Source organism: Cynocephalus volans, chromosome 3 (assembly GCF_027409185.1).
Source record: "Cynocephalus volans isolate mCynVol1 chromosome 3, mCynVol1.pri, whole genome shotgun sequence".
Lineage (NCBI taxonomy): Eukaryota > Metazoa > Chordata > Mammalia > Dermoptera > Cynocephalidae > Cynocephalus > Cynocephalus volans.
The window spans coordinates 57,374,446-57,393,606 of NC_084462.1; the positions used below are offsets into that span (position 1 = coordinate 57,374,446).

At 37.6% G+C, this 19,161-nt stretch overlaps 1 protein-coding gene across 2 annotated transcripts in view; it reads right to left on the reverse strand.

Annotated features, from left to right (window-relative positions):
* The window catches only part of SEC11A (SEC11 homolog A, signal peptidase complex subunit), a 43,878-nt gene that overhangs the window by 4,808 nt on the left and 19,909 nt on the right, over nucleotides 1–19,161 (reverse strand). The window contains exons 2-5 of one of the 2 annotated variants that reach the window (XM_063092308.1): nucleotides 12,102–12,211; nucleotides 6,835–6,984; nucleotides 2,401–2,520; nucleotides 1,726–1,763 (exon numbers count right to left, since the gene is read on the reverse strand). In XM_063092308.1, the coding sequence (XP_062948378.1) occupies nucleotides 1,726–1,763; nucleotides 2,401–2,520; nucleotides 6,835–6,984; nucleotides 12,102–12,211 (418 nt within the window). The remainder of the gene's footprint in view (nucleotides 1–1,725; nucleotides 1,764–2,400; nucleotides 2,521–6,834; nucleotides 6,985–12,101; nucleotides 12,212–19,161) is intronic. The other variant, XM_063092306.1, reaches the window with a different exon arrangement.

Genomic DNA, 19,161 nt, shown 5'->3' on the forward strand with positions numbered 1-19,161 from the left:
TTAGTGTTTTATAAACACAATTTCCACAAAATAAGGTGATACGTTCCATTATGTGTCAAATCAATGAAAAGTGAATTCGTACAGTTAAGATTCTGTGCTCCTGCTCTTCATGTCCCAGATGTTTTATACTTCATGGAAAGTTACTTAGTTCAGAGAGTACCAGACTATTACATTTTTTTATTAAAAGCCACAAAAAAGATCTATATTTTTAATGTTGAGATTTTAGAAAGAGCATTATACATAGTTAGGGATTTTTTAAAAAATTCTTCAGAAAGACAAGTTACTTGAGTGAAAGTGTGACTCCTCTGACTTTTCATAAGATGATGCATCTTTTACCTAACCAAAGGGCCAGAGTAAGCAGACAGAGCTGTAATAAACACTTAAGAATCAAGACCCAGATAAAGAAACACTCTGTTATACTGCTATAAGTGTAAATAAAATGTGGCAAAATTTGTCAAAAGTCTTAAAATATGCATGTTTCACCCAGTAATTCCACTTCTAGGAATTTACTGGGAAGAATGATTGTGCAGAGGCACTGAGATATATGTAACAAGGATGTTCATCCTAACATTGTTCACAATAAAAAAACTGGAAACCATCAGCATCTACCAATAGGAGATTGACTAAACAAAAGTATGGTCTATCCATATAGTGGAATGGCATACAGCTTTAAAAATGATGATATGGAGATAAATCTATTGATATACATATATATTTGATTTATAAATATACTAATTTGAGGGTGAAAAAGGGTAATAAAACAATGTGACCATTGTCCTCCCCATATACAAAATGTGTTCATGTATGTATAAACACGTATCTATTAATGTCTGCTCCTTTGTCTCTACACACAAAAGCTAAAAGAACACAAACCAAAAAGTTAACAGTAAATATTTAATAAGAGAGGAGAAGAGGAATGACTTTGCTTTTTGATGACTGGTATTTCCTTATGTTTCTACATGAATTTGTACATTTACAATTAGAGGAAAAACAAAGACTCAAAGAGGTTGATGAGTCTAAATAACCACCTTAACAGCACCTTGGGAACTGAAGGAGATGGGGATTTTTAAGTACTGATGACCTAATTTGGATTATAAAAGTATTTTTAGCTCCATTATAGGAAATGAAGTTCCTCTGAAGTGGGGGCATGCACAAAAGAACAACTCTGCAGGGGACAAACACAGTGGTGTCTGTTCTCATCTGATCTCTTTTGCCCCAAACTGAGCATCTCTCATGCTGTAACTGAGGCAGCTTTTGCTTAGTAACTTGTACTTCCTTCTCTAGGGGAACACAGTTTCTCAGGGTGGTGGCCTGCTCTCTAGTATAATAACTCTGTATCCACTCAGTCTGTTCTAGGTTAGCAGGTACATAGGTTCTGACAGTGGCAAGTGCATCATGTGGCATCTAAATAGTGAGAACCAACAACTACCCATTTCAGAAATGTTATACCCGTAGTTTTGGTCTGATGGTTAAGAGGGGCGCTCCAGAGACAGCCAGCCACTTATCATCAATGTGATCCTAGATAAGTAACCTAACTCATCTGTGTTTCCTCATCTGTAGAATGGGAATATTAGGGTTGTTCTGATGTTAAAATGAGGTAATACTTGTAGGGCACTTAGAATGAGTCTTGGTACATAGTAAGCTCTAATAAAGGTGAATTGTTGTTAATACTATTAATAACACGAAGGTAGTAAAATCCCATGCTTCCTTATACCAGTAACTTACAATTCCTGTTCTCCACTGATCTGTTCTCCTGATAAAATCTGAAATAAACAGGCTTAAGATAACTTTTTAATTTCATTTGACCTCATCAATTTCAAGACTATAAATAAAACAGTATGGAATAACACAATAAAATTAAAGTAGGTGAACACTTTAAGTTGCTGACTCAGTAAATTCTTAAGAAATGTAAGTTTTATGAAGCAGGATTAATACTGTTCTGGATCCCCAAAGCCTAGCACAGTATAGACATCAGAGCACATGGAAGGTGCCCAATAACATTTCTTCAGTGAATTAAATAAAACAAATGCATTTTTAAAACTCATCCAATTCACCATCTCATCACCAATATCCTGTTCTTTTATTGCACCCCAGTTCCTCCCCTCTGGAGTAGTATACCTGAAATTTTAGATGCATTTTAAGAAGCATACTTTTCAAAGGACACAAAGGTGATTCAGTGGAACCAGGACCAAATTGGTATATTCAATTGTGTACGATCAGACAATATGATTGAGAGGGCCATGTTTCAAGAGACCTGAAAAGCTTGATGGCTGGCCAGTTAGCTCAGTTGCTTAGAGCATGGTGCTGAACACCAAGGTCCAGGGTTTGATCCCTGTACTGGCCAGATATCAAAGAAAAGAAAAGAAAAGAAAAGCTCGAGATGCTCCCCTCTATACTTACCCCCGGGCTCTCCCCACGACGTCTTTTTTCTCTAGCCAATGTTGTCCTTGTTTATAGAGGCCTCGGTCATCAACCGCATTATTATCTCCTTTGGTCAAAAACTTGATATGTCCATTTTGCCTTAAAAAAGTAAGGGAAACCTAAGTCATCAAATACCTTCATGGCATTTGAAAGCACAAAATCTGCTCTTGTTAACCAAAAATTCCTGTGGCACTGTGGTATTTTATCACTATACTTAGTATCAAAATAATTCCTTATTTAGCTAAAAGGGTGTTCATAGCTGTGTTGTATATAATATGGAAAGATTACAAACAAACTAAAAGCCCAATATTAAAGAGCTGAAATATTATGCAAGCATTAAGAACAATGTTGTAGAAGAATATTTAATGACACTGGAAAACCAATTTTTTTTTTTTTTTTTTTTAAGATGACCACTAAGGGGATCTTAACCTTTGACTTGGTGTTGTCAGCACCACGATCTCCGGAGTGAGTGAACCGGCCATCCCTATATAGGGATCCAAACCCATGGCCTTGGTGTTATCAGCACCACACTCTCCCAAGTGAGTCACAGGCCGGCCCTTGGAAGACCAAATTTTAAATGAAGAAAAGATTACAAAATAGCATCTATAGTATAATCTCATTTTTATATTAAAATATGTGTAAAATATCAATTTTCTGGAAATACAAAGAGCAAAGGAACATATTAAACTACCCCACAGGGCAAAATTGGCAAAACACAGACTACAGGAAAGTACAGAATGATCCAGTTTCTTCAACCAACAAGTTTCCAGGAAGAAAGAAAGCTGGAGAAGAAATCTATAGATTAAATAAGAGACTATTAAGCTATATCAACCAATTGCAGCCAGACCTTATTTGGATCTGGATTCAAACAAACTGTTAAAAAAAAGTTATGACTCAGCTGGGAATTTGCACAAAGTTCGAAAACTTAACGATACTAAGGAATTATTGTTCACTTTTTTTTAGTGTAACCATGCTAATTGTAGTTATGTTTTATAAAAGCCCAATGATTATTTTTGTAGATATTTACTGAAATATTTACATATGACATGATGCAATGTCTAGTATTTGATTCAAAATAAAACAGGAGAGGGGGAAGAAGTGGGGGTATAGATGGGGCAGAGCTGGCCATACATTATTGGGACTGGGCAATAGAATGATGGGGGCTCATCATCATCTTCTGTGAATGTTTGAATTTCTCCAAACTCAAAAAATAAAATGAAAGGGGGGGGGAAGGTATCAATCAAGATCTCAAATATCACAGACCAAGGTACAAACAGTGGCTATCTTATGGCTTTCTTTAGCTTACCTTTGTCTTATTTTTCTCCAACCAATTTTTATATTAAGAAAAAAACTTAGTGTTAAAAGAAAAAACCCTTCAATTCTCTAGACATGCCAGGGTTTATAGCATCTTGCTTGATCAGAAGATTATTAGCTTAATTCTACTAAAGAACAATGGCATCTCTAATAATTTTAAAATTCAATTGAAAGCAAAGTATATTTTACAAATGATTTTAAAAACCAGCTTAAAATTAATTCAAGTGAGTTTGGGTTAACCATTGTATCAGAAAGAAGAAAATTAATGTCAGATTTTTACTGACTAATACCCCACTTAGATTTTAAGTCAGAAACTGGCTCACTAGATGCTAAATCTGCAGATGAAACTAAATTGAGAGGTGTTTCAAACACCCAAGACAGTAAAGTGCAAACAGTCACATTAAAAATGAGATTCCAGTTAGAAAAAATGCAAATATATACAGAGAAAAATAATCTGTAGCTGACAATTCAGTAAGTGAAAGAATATCTGAAAAATACTGGAGGGTAAAAGAGGACAGGTGCCAGGAAGGGCCAGCTGCAAGAGCGAAAGTCAGGAGCAGCACAAAGGAAGAAGAGTCAACTCAACCATGAAAGTGACATCAACCCCACAGATGCAGAAAAGTAAAATCAGATGTGAGAAGAGAAAAACCAGGAAATGGGAAAAACCAGGGAAGGGAGGGGATGCTACAGGAGATCTGGGCTATTCCCAAAGACTTGATTTGCCAGCAAAACAAACACACCCAATTTCCCCCTTCTGAGATATAATCAGGGAGCCCACTATAGCTTTTTTGAAAAAGCATAGATTTCCTCCATCTACTTAATGGTGGAACAAATATTCTCTGGTGGCAACCAGCTCTTATTAGACCTATTAAGACCTACTCTAGCAGTTCACAGCTCACAGGCTCAAAACATTGATTGAAAGTACATTACATAGGACTTTTCTCTTGCTAGCACAGGGACCAAATATCTAATATTATCTAATCCCAAGGAATTCAAAGTGTTTAAAATTTAATCCATCACAATACCAGGACATTAAGAAGGTAGAAATAACCACTTTACAGATGAGACAAAATAAGACCCCAAAAAAGCCAAATGGGTGCAGAACAACATATCTGTCTGTGCAGGAAAAGCAGAGCTATGGACTAAGTCACCCCAATAGCAAAATTTCTCCTTCCACATAGGTGATCACATGCCAATGTTCAATATCTTCAAATTATAATACCTCCTATAGGCTGAACTTAGTAAATCATACATTTTGGTTGTCACTTGCCCTATAATTAAGAACAATGTTAATACTATTAAACCAAATGATAATTCCAAACAGATATTTCAGTCTCCCCAAAAGGAAAAAGGAAATTGAAAACTTCTGAATATTAATAGGATCTGTTATCTAAACAGACCTACAAGTTGAAGGCATCTCAAGAGTGTAAAATAAATCACCAAAAACCCAATTACAAGTACCACACATCTTAAAATCTTCAGAATTCTGTTAAAAATTTAAGAAATATATAATTAATATTACCTATCAATTAATCTGCCCTGAAACAAGATGAACTATTCGTTTTGTTTGTTTGCTTGTTTTGTTATTTAAGATGAACTGTTTTAAAGTAAAGTCTGTGGAACTCACTCAATTTCAAAGGGTCGTACATAAAACTGGAGAACATGTGCTCTAGCCAAGCAGGGCCTGAGCTTAATTTGATTCTCTCAGATAAATTCAGGGAAAGTTGGTTCTGCTTTGTTCACAACAGGCATTGCTAGGAATGGACAACACATCCACTTTGAGAATCTGAAAAACACTACCTGGGCTGAATAAATCTCTACAATTCCAAAATAAATTTCTAAAAATTTAAGTTATACCTTTCCAGTCAATAATAAAATGTCATTTAAAATTATAATATTTCAAAATATGTACTGAAGTCTGATTTTTTTAAAAAAGAGCAGTCACATCTTTATTTCATCAATGAAGAAAGAGCTCTTCTAAACTAGAATGTTTACAGTGATTTTCAGAACGTAATGGTTGACAGTTCCCGCTTCTTTAAGTGGAGAAAGTAAACTACTTTATAGGGTGGTAAGATATTTATTTAGGGCTTGCTCATATTCAAAAACCTAAATCTCCCCACTGTTTCCTTCTCTTCTGAGTTTTCCTTAACTACAGATACTAGATTTGGAAGGGAGATGTGAGGAATATGTAGTTTGATGAGGATCACAGACTTAGAACTCAAAGAAATCTTATAATTCATCTTCCTGAATCTCTTTCTATTACAGATAAGGAAACTGAGACCCAGAGAGGTAAAATTTTTTGTTCACTGTTATGTCCCACCTCCACCTTGAGGTGGGACACATAAACATTTCATATATGTCTTTTCCAGTTCTAGAATGCAAGACTCGATATTATTAAATGGAATAACAGATTTCAGAAATATTCTTTGGAATATTTACGCTTATTAGAAATAGAAATGTCAGGGCCGACCCCGTGGCGCACTCGGGAGAGTGCGGCGCTGGGAGCACAGCAGTGCTCCTGCCGCGGGTTCGGATCCTATATAAGGATGGCCGGTGCGCTCACTGGCTGAGCGCGGTGCAGCCGGTCACAAAAATGACAAAAAAAAAAAAAAAAAAAAAGAAATAGAAATGTCTGTTAGACTGCCTTAAATATTTTTTTATAAGATTAGGGCTCTCAGTGGGTTACTGTGTGCTGCTGATAACACCAAGGTCCAAGGTTTGATCCCTGTACCGGCCAGCCACCAAAAACAAAAAAAAGAAAGAAAGAGATTGAGGCTACCTCATTCCATTATATCAGAAGACTCTATTTAGGATCAATCTTCATATGGTTTTTTTGAGTTATATACAGGGTTACTGACTGGTTGGAAAGTAGAAAGGAACCAAGAAATACCTCTGGAAAAACCTTTAGGAAAATAAAATGAATTAATAAATAACTATTTACAGTTCTCCAAATGCTTGACAAATCTTCAGACATTCATAAAAATGGACTGGAAGAAGGGTCTAGGGCTTACTAATTCATAGTCTTTCGGCTATCAAAATTAAACACTGCAAACACTAAAACAAAAGTATTTTAAAATGGAGAAGACAGTTTGCACATACTTTTCGTGAATCTTCAAGACTCGGTGAACTATAGGAATTTCTCTTCCTTCTATCCTAAAAACAACAATTTCTCCTACTCGTATAGGATCTTCAACTCGATTTGTTAGAAAGAGAAGATCTCCTCTATGAAATGCAGGTTCCATGCTGCCACTGGGAGGGAAGAAGAATATAATAGCAAAAAAGAAACCGTGAGATTAAATTTACTTTCCAAATGAATAGTCAACACAATAATCAAAAGTACCACCTTTGGAATACATTCAACATCTTAATGACTGTATAAACATAAATGTGTATTGTTCTCAAAATATGGTTTCCCCAGATTAATGAATTACACTAAAGGATTTTTAAATTATTAGCCTTTATAACTAGTTCCATTTCAAGTATTCAAAAGAGCTTAAATCTTGAAAAGGGCAGCATTACTGATTCTTTAACCTTTTAAAATTTCAAATGACAAACAGAATATAAAAGAATGAACTTTAAAAACACTGCTCTTATTGTCACTTCATCTGAAAACACTAAACATATTCAAATATTCAAATAAGAACTGGACCATCTTCTGCCATTTATAAAGATTCAGACCAAGATGACCTTATGGGTTCAACCCATTAAGAAGAAAAAACAACTCATCAAGTCAAAGAACAGTCAGCTACAGAGATAGCACTTGTGTTATCAATTTATTTATTTATTTATTTTAAATAGAGAAACAAGAAAGAAAACCAAGGACTACAGGGCCGGCCCGTGGCTCACTCGGGAGAGTGCGGTGCTGATAACACCAAGGCCCCGGGTTCGGATCCCATATACGGATGGCCGGTTCGCTCACTGGCTGAGCGTGGTGCTGCCAACACCAAGTCAAGGGTTAAGATCCCCTTACCGGTCATCTTTGAAAAAAAAAAAAAAAAAAAAAAAAAAAAAAAAAAAAAAAAAACCAAGGACTACAGCAGAGAATTTTACCTAAGAATTTCAGAAACCAAGAAAGGATGCAATTCTATGGTAATAAGTGAGATAAACTTCTCCAGAACATCTTCTTACCTCTCACCTGCTCTACCTTACACCAAATTCTAAAAAAGGTCCTAAGATATTTGCACTAATTAATGAAACCTTTTTCTTCTATAAGTAGCCCATCAGTGTATTTTCAGGAACTCAATAACAATAGCTTTAGTAAGAAGAAAATAGATAAGCAGGAAATAAAATTCAATACAGGAATAATAACAAAGTCCAAACATTTCTGTTTGAAGACTCTAGGGGATATGGCAGTGGTTCCCAAACTTTGCTGCACATCGGAATGACCTGGGAAACTTAAAACATCCCAATGCCCAAATCATATGCCAAATCATTTACATCAGAATGTCTGGGAACGGGAGGCACACATCAGTATTTTTTAAAGATCCCCCATGAATCCAATGTATAGCAAAATTTGGGAACCACCAGGAATATGTATCTTTGGTACATGTTTTATCTTAAAACTTTTGTTACAGTTCCTTACAGGCAGTGAGTTCTGTTTTTCAGAAGGTGATCAGACTGAAGATATAATGTGTTTGGTGAAATGATATAGAAGATAATCTAGACACACAGTTTTCAAGTTTTTAATTCTTTTTTTTTTTTTGGCAGCTGGCTAGTACAGGGATCTAACCCTGGACCTCGGTGTTATCAGCACCACACTCTAACTAAACTAACCGGACAGCTCCTGATTACTCTTTAAAAATTACTGACACTCTTTGTTCCAATAAAACCTTACTTAAAAAGCATATAAATAAAACAGATAAAAGCTGAGTTGCTCTGCTTGAATGACTCATTGTAATCAAGCACTTACTGTATGCAAAGTACTATTCTAAGTTTTTATGAAAGTATCTTCAAAAGAACTCTATGATGTAAGTACTATGATTATTTCAACTTACAGACAAGGAGACTGAGGCTTAGAAAGGCCTAAAGTTATACATTAATAAAATGATAAAGATGAACCAAGGGAGTCCAAGAGAATCTACTTTCATTGTGTTAAATTGCCTCTGAGCCACTCTAGAATTTTAAGCAGGGACTACCATAATCATATTTGCATTGAAGAAAGATCCCTCCAAAAAAAAAAAAAAAAAAAGACAGAAAAAGAAAAAGAAAGATCACTTCAGAAGCTATAAAGTATGTAGAAGAAACTCAAATATTTGTTGAATTGAGTAAACTGAAAAAGATGAGAAGGTAGACTGGGAGATTAGTTGTCCTGTTTATTATAACTGAATACTTGGAAACTCTTATAAGTGTTATTTAAAATTCTTTGTAAAGACGGATACAAGTGAATGATAAGGAGAGAAAAATAGAGAAAAGGATGCACATACAAAATTACCTCAATTGTGTAAAAAATATACCTGAAAAAAGAGACTAAAATGTTAATAGTGATTATATTTCAGAATTATGGGTGACTTAGTTTTACCTGGTTTTTCAACATTTCACATAATGAAAATATATTAATTTATTTCTGATTATAAAAGCATTTCTTTAAAGATTACTACAAAATCTCTGGCAGGAAATGACGGGGCCTCGAAACAGAACAACAGCAGGGAGGACAACTATGAAAGGGTAGATTAGAGAGAGAGAAAATAACAAATTTGGTGGCCAAGTGGATACGACAGAAGGGGGAATCAGGAATGACTCCTAGGTTTTTAACACTGGCAATTGAGTAGATGGCAGTGACAGTCACAAAAATAGGAGAGAGAGGTTTTGACAAAAGCAGATGAATTCATTTTCATTACACACAGTTTCAAGTGCCTGGGCAACATCCAGATGGAGATGTCCAGTGTAGGGTGAAAACAAGAATCTAGACTTCTGGAAAGAAAGATGAGCAATAAAAAGATTTAGAAATTCAGATATAGATGGCAATTAAAAACACATAAAAGTATGTAATAAGAGGACCATTAAAGAAATAAACTGGGGAAAATTTTTAAAACATTAAGTGAATTACTAGCAAACTTCTTACTATAATTTAATTAAACTATACTTTAAATTTAATACATCAAACATGACAAACTGTTATATATAAAACATTTTAACATTTTTAAACTTATTTCAGCTATATGTAGGAAAAAAAATCAATTTTGAATGTTCCCTGAAATTTCAGTTAATTAATAAAATAAATAATATGAAAGTATTTTATTTACTTTTACTGTCAAGGCTTTACAAAAGTCATAAAAGTGGTTTCTCAGTCAACCCGAGTGCTCAGAGTCATATTTGGTTCCAGGTAAAAAATTATATTCCCTGAAATTACATGAAACCCTGGACAGGTAAAACTTACCTGGCGACCCAATTACCTTTCTCTAATGACTGCTCGTCTAGGACCAGTCTCTCTAATATGACCAAGTTTTCCTCTAATATAATCTGGTCTCTTTTAATTTTTTTCTTTATTCCAGGTTGACAATTACAAAAGCTTAGTATACAAACAACCTAGCTACCAAATAACTTAGTCCAGACACCAGTTTTAAGTACCAAATGATGTTACAAATTTTTCAGCTGTAGCAGAAGTAAGCTGCTTTCAGGATCATAAAAGTTTTGAGCAGGTCCTCTAGTCTAAACCCGTCTACTCCAGCATTCTGTTTAGAGGTTGATTGTCCTTAAACAGCTCCACTGAAGAGAACTAAATCTGAAATAATCCCAGAAGAATTTCCAAAAGAAGTCTCTTTAGGCCTTCTGTCTACATCTTTTCCCCAGAGTGCCAATTAGTGTCATGTCTCCTTCTGTTAGTGTTTAAACATTTCACAACTTGGAGCTCTCTACTGAATTCAAGACTGTCTAGGAATTTAGGGCCATATAATTTTAGAACTGGAAAGGTCCTCTGACATCATCTAGATGTAGCCTTCATTTTATAGATGAGGAAACTACGGTTTAGTGAATTAAGTGACTTGCCCAAGGTTATAGTTGAAAAATGAAAGCGCTAGAGGCCAGAGTCTCTATACTCTGAGTAGTACATTAAGTGCTTTCCAGCTAATAAGATCCATACATTTCTTTGGATGTCTAAAATTATAGTTGCATTTGATATTAATAAAGATAGAATTAAGATACAAGTACATGTAAGAGTATAAGTAAGGTACAACCAAGAAACTGGAGACCCAGTGCCTCTAGCCACTTGTTGGAGCTGGAAGTATATCAGAGCACAACAATGAAAGAGTCAAATTTGTCTTGTTAAGAGTAATGCTGGCTGGCCAGTTAGCTCAGTTGGTTAGAGCATGGTGTTATAACACCAAGGTCAAGGGTTCAGATCCCCATACAGGCCAGCCACCAAAAAAAAAAAAATGTAATGTTAAGTACTCATCACAAAAATAAAGAGGGAGAGAGGGAGGAAACTTTTGAAAGTAATGGATATACTTATGGCAATGATTATGGTGATGGTTTCATGGGTGCATACTTATCTTCAAACTCATCAAGCTGTATATATTGAACATGTATAGCTTGCTGTAGGCCAATCATACCTCGATAAAGTGGTTTAAAAAAAGAGTAATGTACTATTACCTATACTCTAGATAATGTTAATGATTCAATTTGTCTTACATTTGTACTCCATTATATGCAGAAAGGATTTGAGATGGCTTAAAAAATTAAGCCCAAAATAAGACAGAACTGTAATGATTCAATTAAATAACCAAGTGGTAATTTTCCAAAAATGGGTTACTAAATTAGGTTTAAAAATCACTAAAAGTATGAGTACAAAGATAGGAAAGAAAGCAGGGTGGAGAAAAAAATTCAGTACTATTTTTCACCTTAAGAGATGGTATTAATACCTTCAAAATTCCTGAAGTCTAGTTTAGAAGTGATATTTAAAGGTCAGCAGGAAACATGGAAATAATTAGCCATGCTTCTGTACTGACACTGAGAACATGTTGCAGAAAAACTCCTAATTTGTCTTAATTTGTGGAGGTACTATAAAATTTAATGAACTAGCAACTAAATATTGGGCCTGATGTATCAAAGTGAAGAGTGTATCAAAGTAAGAAGATACAAGAATTTCAGGAAAATAGAGTACAATGAAACACTGTCTTAAGGGACGTGCCAAAAATAAAGTTCACATAGTAACCTTTTTATAGAAAGGTCATGAGCCCTTTAGGATTCTGAATGGGAGTGCCTAACAAGGTGAGAATTTCTCACAATTGAGAAGTAGTAACTAATTTTCTTCCAGGCCTTCTTCTGGAAAAGAATTTCTAAGGGACTGATAAACCAGTTATTCAATATCTCAATTTTTTCTCCCAAGTAATGCCATGCAATTACATGCTTAAAAAAAAAAAAATTGTTACCTGAGTACCACTACAATTGGACTTTCACTTCCAGTTATGACCATTAACCCCTTCCAGATCATTAGTGCTGAGGAGACAATCATTCCAAAATTTAGCACTTGATAATATAGCTGTAAGAACAAAAGAGAAGAGATCAGATCCACCATTATCCCCACTCAGGTAAAGCAATGCAGAGTAGTATCAATTTAAAAGTTTCCAGACAGTTTCAAGATGGCGGTTGGTGCGGAGTAGCTGAGGTGGAAAAGGCGGCCACTGGGCCTTAGGCAGCCGGGAAACTTGTGGACCTTCCTCTCGCCATCTCTTAAGGGAGGACCGCTGCTGGTGGCCGGTCATGGGGGCTGACCGCCACTTTGCCCTTGGCAGGAGAGGCTGCCTCGTTTACAGGCAACAGCTTTGAAGTATGGAGCAGGAAAAGAACTGTTTCTTAGCTGCAAAAGTGAGTCTCTAAACAGGGAACACGGCGCCAGGGCTGCTGTGGATGCAGACAGGATCCCGGAGGCCGGGGCCGCTCTGAAGGCGGCCAGCTGCCCTATTCATGATTCGAGGTTTCAGGCCGGCATAAAAGAAGATTCCTGGGAGCGCCGGAGCCGCGCCGCGGGACCAAGCGAGCAGCCCGAGGTGGCGGGAGCCGAGAACGGGGAAGGCGACAAACCAGAGGTAGAGAGGGAGTGCCCGGCCTGGCACAGCCCTGTGAGTGACCCCTGACCTGGCCCTGCTCGGGGGGCTGACGCCCGCCCGGCTTCCACCTGCATCACCGGGCCACTCACTGCCCCCGGCGCTGCCTCCATTTTCTCAGGTGGTGGCAGTTCCGGCCCAGCTCAGCCAAGTCTGTCCTCCTCCCCTGGCTCGCCTCCTCACTGAGCCTTCCCACTTGATTGCCCCGGCGCGGGGCTTCCCAGGGCCTGCGGGCTGGCCTCCCCTCCCACTCCCTCCGCGGTTCTCTGGCGGGGCTGGTGGCATGGGGCGTCCCCGGCCAGCGTTGGGAGGGCAAGAAAGTACGGGCGGGCCGACTGTCACTCCACCGCACCCTGGGCTCTGGCCCCGGGTAAACTTCCTGTTACTGGGAGGCAGATACCATCTCTGCGGCCACCAGTTCGGAAAAATGCCTAACCAATTTCTGGTTGGGAATAGTGTGTTTGGAGAGTTCCCAAGTCCACCTGAACCTGCCGGAGAGCTGACTGCGGGCAGGCACCGGACTCGGTCCACGCTGGGGGGATACAAAGGTGAACTGTGTGCTGCGGGCTCCTCCCCCGAGGAGCTCACGCTCTGGTGTGGGAGATAAGACAAGTACACAAATAACCGCGATACCAGGAGGAAGGTGATAAGTCCCGAGAAAGATCTACACAGTGCTACAAAGGCACCCAGAGTGACCGGTCGTCTGTGCCTAGCAGAAACCTGGTAGACTTTCTGGGTGAGGCGGTGCCGAGCAGGGTCTTGAAGGCCCAGCTGATAGACGAGGGCTGCAGAAGACAGGTCCCAGCCCAGTGCGCACAGAGCGGGGAGACGTCCGGCTAGGGAGGCGGAGACTCAACATAAACCACACACCCTGTGGGGTTGCCACTGCACGATCCAACAGCCCAGGCCAGAGCGCATGGAACAGGGAGAAGTCCTGCACGGGAAGTGAAAGCTCAGCAGAGATCACACACCCTGTGGTACGTGATCCAGCAGCCCAGCAGAGTCCAAGCTGACCAGAGAGGTGGCTCCCAGGAGAGGCCCAAGACCCAAGGCAACCATACACACAAGGCACTAGAGGCCAACTGAGCAGTCATGGAAGTAGCCATACCAAATTGGCAACCACAGCAACATCTTAGTTAGTCAATAGTCTCAAACCGGTGGACGGTGAAACCCCCTGCCACAATGAATAAACATCAAAAAAAAGATACCAGAAATACAAAAAATCAAGAAAGTACACCACCAAAAGTTAATAAATCTCAAACTCTAGATCCTATAGAACAAGAAGCCCTTGAAATGACTGACAAGGAATTTCGAGTGATAATTCTAAGGAAACTGAATGAGATACAAGAAAACTCAGCTAGACATCATGATGAAATAAGGAAAAGTATACAGGACCTGAAAGAGGAAATGTACAAGGAAATCAATGTCCTGAAAAAAAATGTAGCAGAACTTGCTGAACTGAAGAAGTTATTCAGCGAAATAAAAAACACAACGGAGAGTTTAACCAGCAGGCTTGTCGAAGTTGACGAGAGAACCTCTGAACTTGAAGACGGGCTGTTTGAAATAACACAAGCAGACAAAAAGAAAGAAAAAAGAATCAAAGACACTGAAGAAAATCTGGGAGAGATATCAGACAACCTTAAGCGCTCAAATATCCAAGTCATGGGTATTCCAGAAGGGGTGGAAAACAGAGATTGTATTGAAAACATATTCAACAAAATAGTGGCAGAAAACTTCCCAGGTATAGGAAAAATCACAGATCTTCAGATCCAGGAAGCTCAACGATCTCCAAACGTATTCAACCCAAAAAGGCCTTCTCCAAGACATGTTATAGTCAAATTGGCAAAACTCAGAGACAAAGAGAGAATCTTAAAAGCTGCAAGAGAGAAGTGTCAAATCACCTATAAGGGAGCCCCAATCAGGCTAACATCAGACTTTTCATCACAAACCCTAAAAGCTAGAAAGGAATGGGATGATATATTCAAAATACTAAAAGACAAAGATTGCCAGCCAAGAATACTCTACCCTGCAAGGCTATCCTTCCGAAATGAAGGGCATATAGTATATTTCTCAGACAAACAAAAACTGCGGGAGTTCACTACCACATGACCACCCTTACAAGAAATCCTCAAGGGAGTACTGAGTTTGGTTCCTGAAAAATAACTACCACTGCCATAAAAACCCAAGAAAAATCAAAACCCACTAGTATAATAAAAATGGCATTCATGAAGAGAAAACAAACAAACAAAAACACTATCTACAACCTAAGGAACCAACAAGCACAGAAACCAAACAGTAAATCAGAAAGCAAGGAATAAAAGACACCTAAGACAACCAAACAACCAATAAAATGCTAGGAATAAATCAACACCTTTCAATAACAACTCAATGTAAAAGGCTTAAATTCCCCAATCAAAAGACACAGACTGGCTGACTGGATCAAAAAGGAGGACCCAACTATATGCTGCCTACAAGAGACCCACCTCACCAATAAAGATTCACATAGACTAAGAGTGAAAGGATGGAAAAAGATTTACCATGCAAACAGAAAAGAAAAACGAGCTGGAGTAGCTATTCTTATATCTGACAAAATAGACTTTAAACTAAAAACCATAAAAAGAGACAATGAGGGACACTACTTAATGATAAAAGGACTGATCCATCAAGAAGACATAACAATCATAAATATGTACACACCCAATGTTGGAGCAGCCAGATTTATAAAACAAACTCTATTAGACCTAAAGAAGGAAATAGACACTAATACCATAATAGCAGGGGACCTTAACACCCCACTGTCAATATTAGACAGATCATCTAGGCAAAGAATCAGCAGAGAAACACAAGATCTAAACAATACTCTAGACCAATTGGAATTGGCAGATATCTACAGAACATTCCATCCAACAACCTCAGAATATTCATTCTTCTCATCAGCACATGGATCATTCTCCAGGATAGATCACATATTAGGTCACAAATCAAGTCTCAATAAATTCAAAAAAATTGGAATTATCCCATGTATTTTCTCAGACCACAATGGATTAAAACTAGAAATTAATAACAAACGAAACTCTGGAAACTATACAAACACATGGAAATTAAACAGCATTCTACTTAATGACATATGGGTCCAAGAAGAAATCAAGCAGGAAATAAAAAAATTTATTGAAACTAATGAAAATAATGATACATCATACCAAAACCTGTGGGATACTGCAAAAGCAGTATTAAGGGAGAAATTTATTGCATTAAGTGCTCACCTCAGAAGAATGGAAAGATGGCAAGTGAACAACCTAACACTTCACCTTAAAGAACTAGAAAAACAAGAACAATCCAAACCTAAAGTTAGCAGACGGAAAGAAATCATTAAGATCAGAGCAGAACTGAATGAAATTGAAACCAAAAAAACAATACAAAAGATCAATGAATCAAAAAGTTGCTTTTTTGAAAAGATAAATAAAATTGACATACCATTAGCATGGCTAACAAAAAAGAGAGAAGACTCAAATAACAAAAATTAGAAATGAAAAAGGCGATATTACAACTGATTCATCTGAAATACAAGGAATCATTCGAGACTACTATAAACAACTATACGCCAACAAATTTGAAAATCTGGAGGAAATGGATAAATTTCTGGACACACACAAGCTCCCAAAACTGAACCGTGAAGACGTAGAAAATTTGAACAGACCAATAACAATAAAGGAGATTGAAGCTGTTATCAGAAGGCTCCCAACAAAGAAAAGCCCAGGACCAGATGGATTCACAGCAGAATTTTACCAAACATTCAAAGAGGAATTGACACCGATTCTTTACAACCTATTCCAAAAGATTGAAACAGACGCAAATCTCCCCAAACTCATTCTATGAAGCAAACATTATCCTGATACCAAAACCAGGTAAAGATATAACCAAAAAAGAAAACTACAGGCCAATATCCTTGATGAATATAGATGCAAAAATCCTCACTAAAATACTAGCAAACAGAATACAGCAACACATACGTAAAATTATTCACCACAATCAAGTGGGATTCATCCCAGGGATGCAAGGTTGGTTCAACATACGCAAATCAATAAATGTGATACACCATATTAATAAACTCAAACACAAGGACCATATGATCATCTCTATAGATGCTGAAAAAGCATTTGATAAAGTTCAGCACTCATTCATGACAAAGACCCTCTATAAGTTAGGTATAGAGGGAAAGTATCTCAACATAATTAAAGCCATATATGACAAACCCACTGCCAATATCATCCTGAATGGGGAAAAGCTGAAAGCTTTTCCTTTAAAAACAGGAACTAGACAAGGATGCCCACTCTCACCACTGCTATTCAACATAGTGTTGGAAGTACTAGCCAGAGCAATCAGAGAAGAGAAGGAAATAAAGGGCATCCAGATTGGAAAAGATGAAGTCAAACTGTCCCTGTTTGCAAATGACATGATCCTATATATCGAACAGCCTAAAACCTCTACAAAGAAACTCTTGGAATTGATAAATGATTTCAGCACAGTAGCAGGATACAGAATCAACACACAAAAATCAGTAGCATTTCTTTTCTCCAATAGTGAACAAACAGAATGAGAAATCAAGAAAGCCTGCCCATTTACAATAGCCGCCAAAAAAATAAAATACTTAGGAATTGAGTTAACCAAGGATGTGAAAAATCTCTATAAAGAGAACTACAAACCACTGCTGAGAGAAATTAGAGAGGATACAAGAAGATGGAAAGATATCCCATGCTCTTGGATTGGAAGAATCAACATAGTGAAAATGTCCATAATACCCAAAGTGATATACAAATTCAATGCAATCCACATCAAAATTCCAAAGACATTTTTCTCAGCAATGGAAAGAACTATCCAGACATTTATATGGAATAATAAAAGACCACGCATAGCCAAAGCAATGCTGAGCAAAAACAATAAAGCTGGAGGCATAACAGTACCTGACTTTAAGCTATACTACAAAGCTATAATAACCAAAACAGTATGGTACTGGCATAAAAACAGACACACTGATCAATGGAATAGAATAGAGAATCCAGAAATCAACCCACACACTTACTGCCATCTGATCTTTGACAAAGGCACAAAGCTTATTCACTGGGGAAGGGACTGCCTCTTCAGCAAATGGTGCTGTGATAACTGGATATCCATATGCAGGAGAATGAAACTAGATCCATACCTCTCACCATATACTAAAGTCAACTCAAAATGGATTAAGGATTTAAATATACACCCTGAAACAATAAAACTTCTTAAAGAAAACATAGGAGAAACACTTCAGGAAATAGGACTGGACACAGACTTCATGAATACGACCCCAAAAGCACGGGCAACCAAAGGAAAAATAAACAAATGGGATTATATCAAACTAAAAAGCTTCTGCACAGCAAAAGAAACAATTAACAGAGTTAAAAGACAACCAACAGAGTGGGAGAAAATATTTGCAAAATATACATCTGACAAAGGATTAATATCCAGAATATATAAGGAACTCAAACAACTTTACAAGAAAAAAACAAGCAACCCAATTAAAAAATGGGCAAAAGAGCTAAGTAGGCATTTCTCTAAGGAAGATATACAAATGGCCAACAGACATATGAAAAAATGCTCAGCATCACTCAGCATCCGGGAAATGCAAATCAAAACCACACTGAGATACCATCTAACCCCAGTTAGGATGGCTAAAATCCAAAAGACTCTAAACGATAAATGCTGGTGAGGTTGCGGAGAAAAAGGAACTCTCATACATTGTTGGTGGGACTGCAAAATGTTGCAGCCTCTATGGAAAATGGTATGGAGGTTCCTCAAACAATTGCAGATAGATCTACCATACGACCCAGCTATCCCACTGTTGGGAATATACCCAGAGGAATGGAAATCATCAAGTCGAAGGTATACCTGTTCCCCAATGTTCATCGCAGCACTCTTTACAATAGCCAAGAGTTGGAACCAGCCCAAATGTCCATCATCAGATGAGTGGATTTCGAAAATGTGGTACATCTACACAATGGAATACCACTCAGCTATAAAAACAAATGAAATGCTGCCATTTGCAACAACATGGATGGACCTTGAGAGAATTATATTAAGTGAAACAAGTCAGGAACAGAAAGAGAAACACCACATGTTCTCACTTATTGGTGGGAGCTAAAAATTAGTATATAAATTCACACACACACACACACACACACACACAAAAAAAAAAAAAAAACCGGGGGGAGGGGGGAAGAAGATATAACAACCACAATTACTTGAAGTTGACATGACAAGCAAACAGAGGGGACATCGGTGGGGGGGGGGGAGGTTTTGGTGATGGGCAACAATAATCAGCCACAATGTATATCGACAAAATAAAATTTAAAAA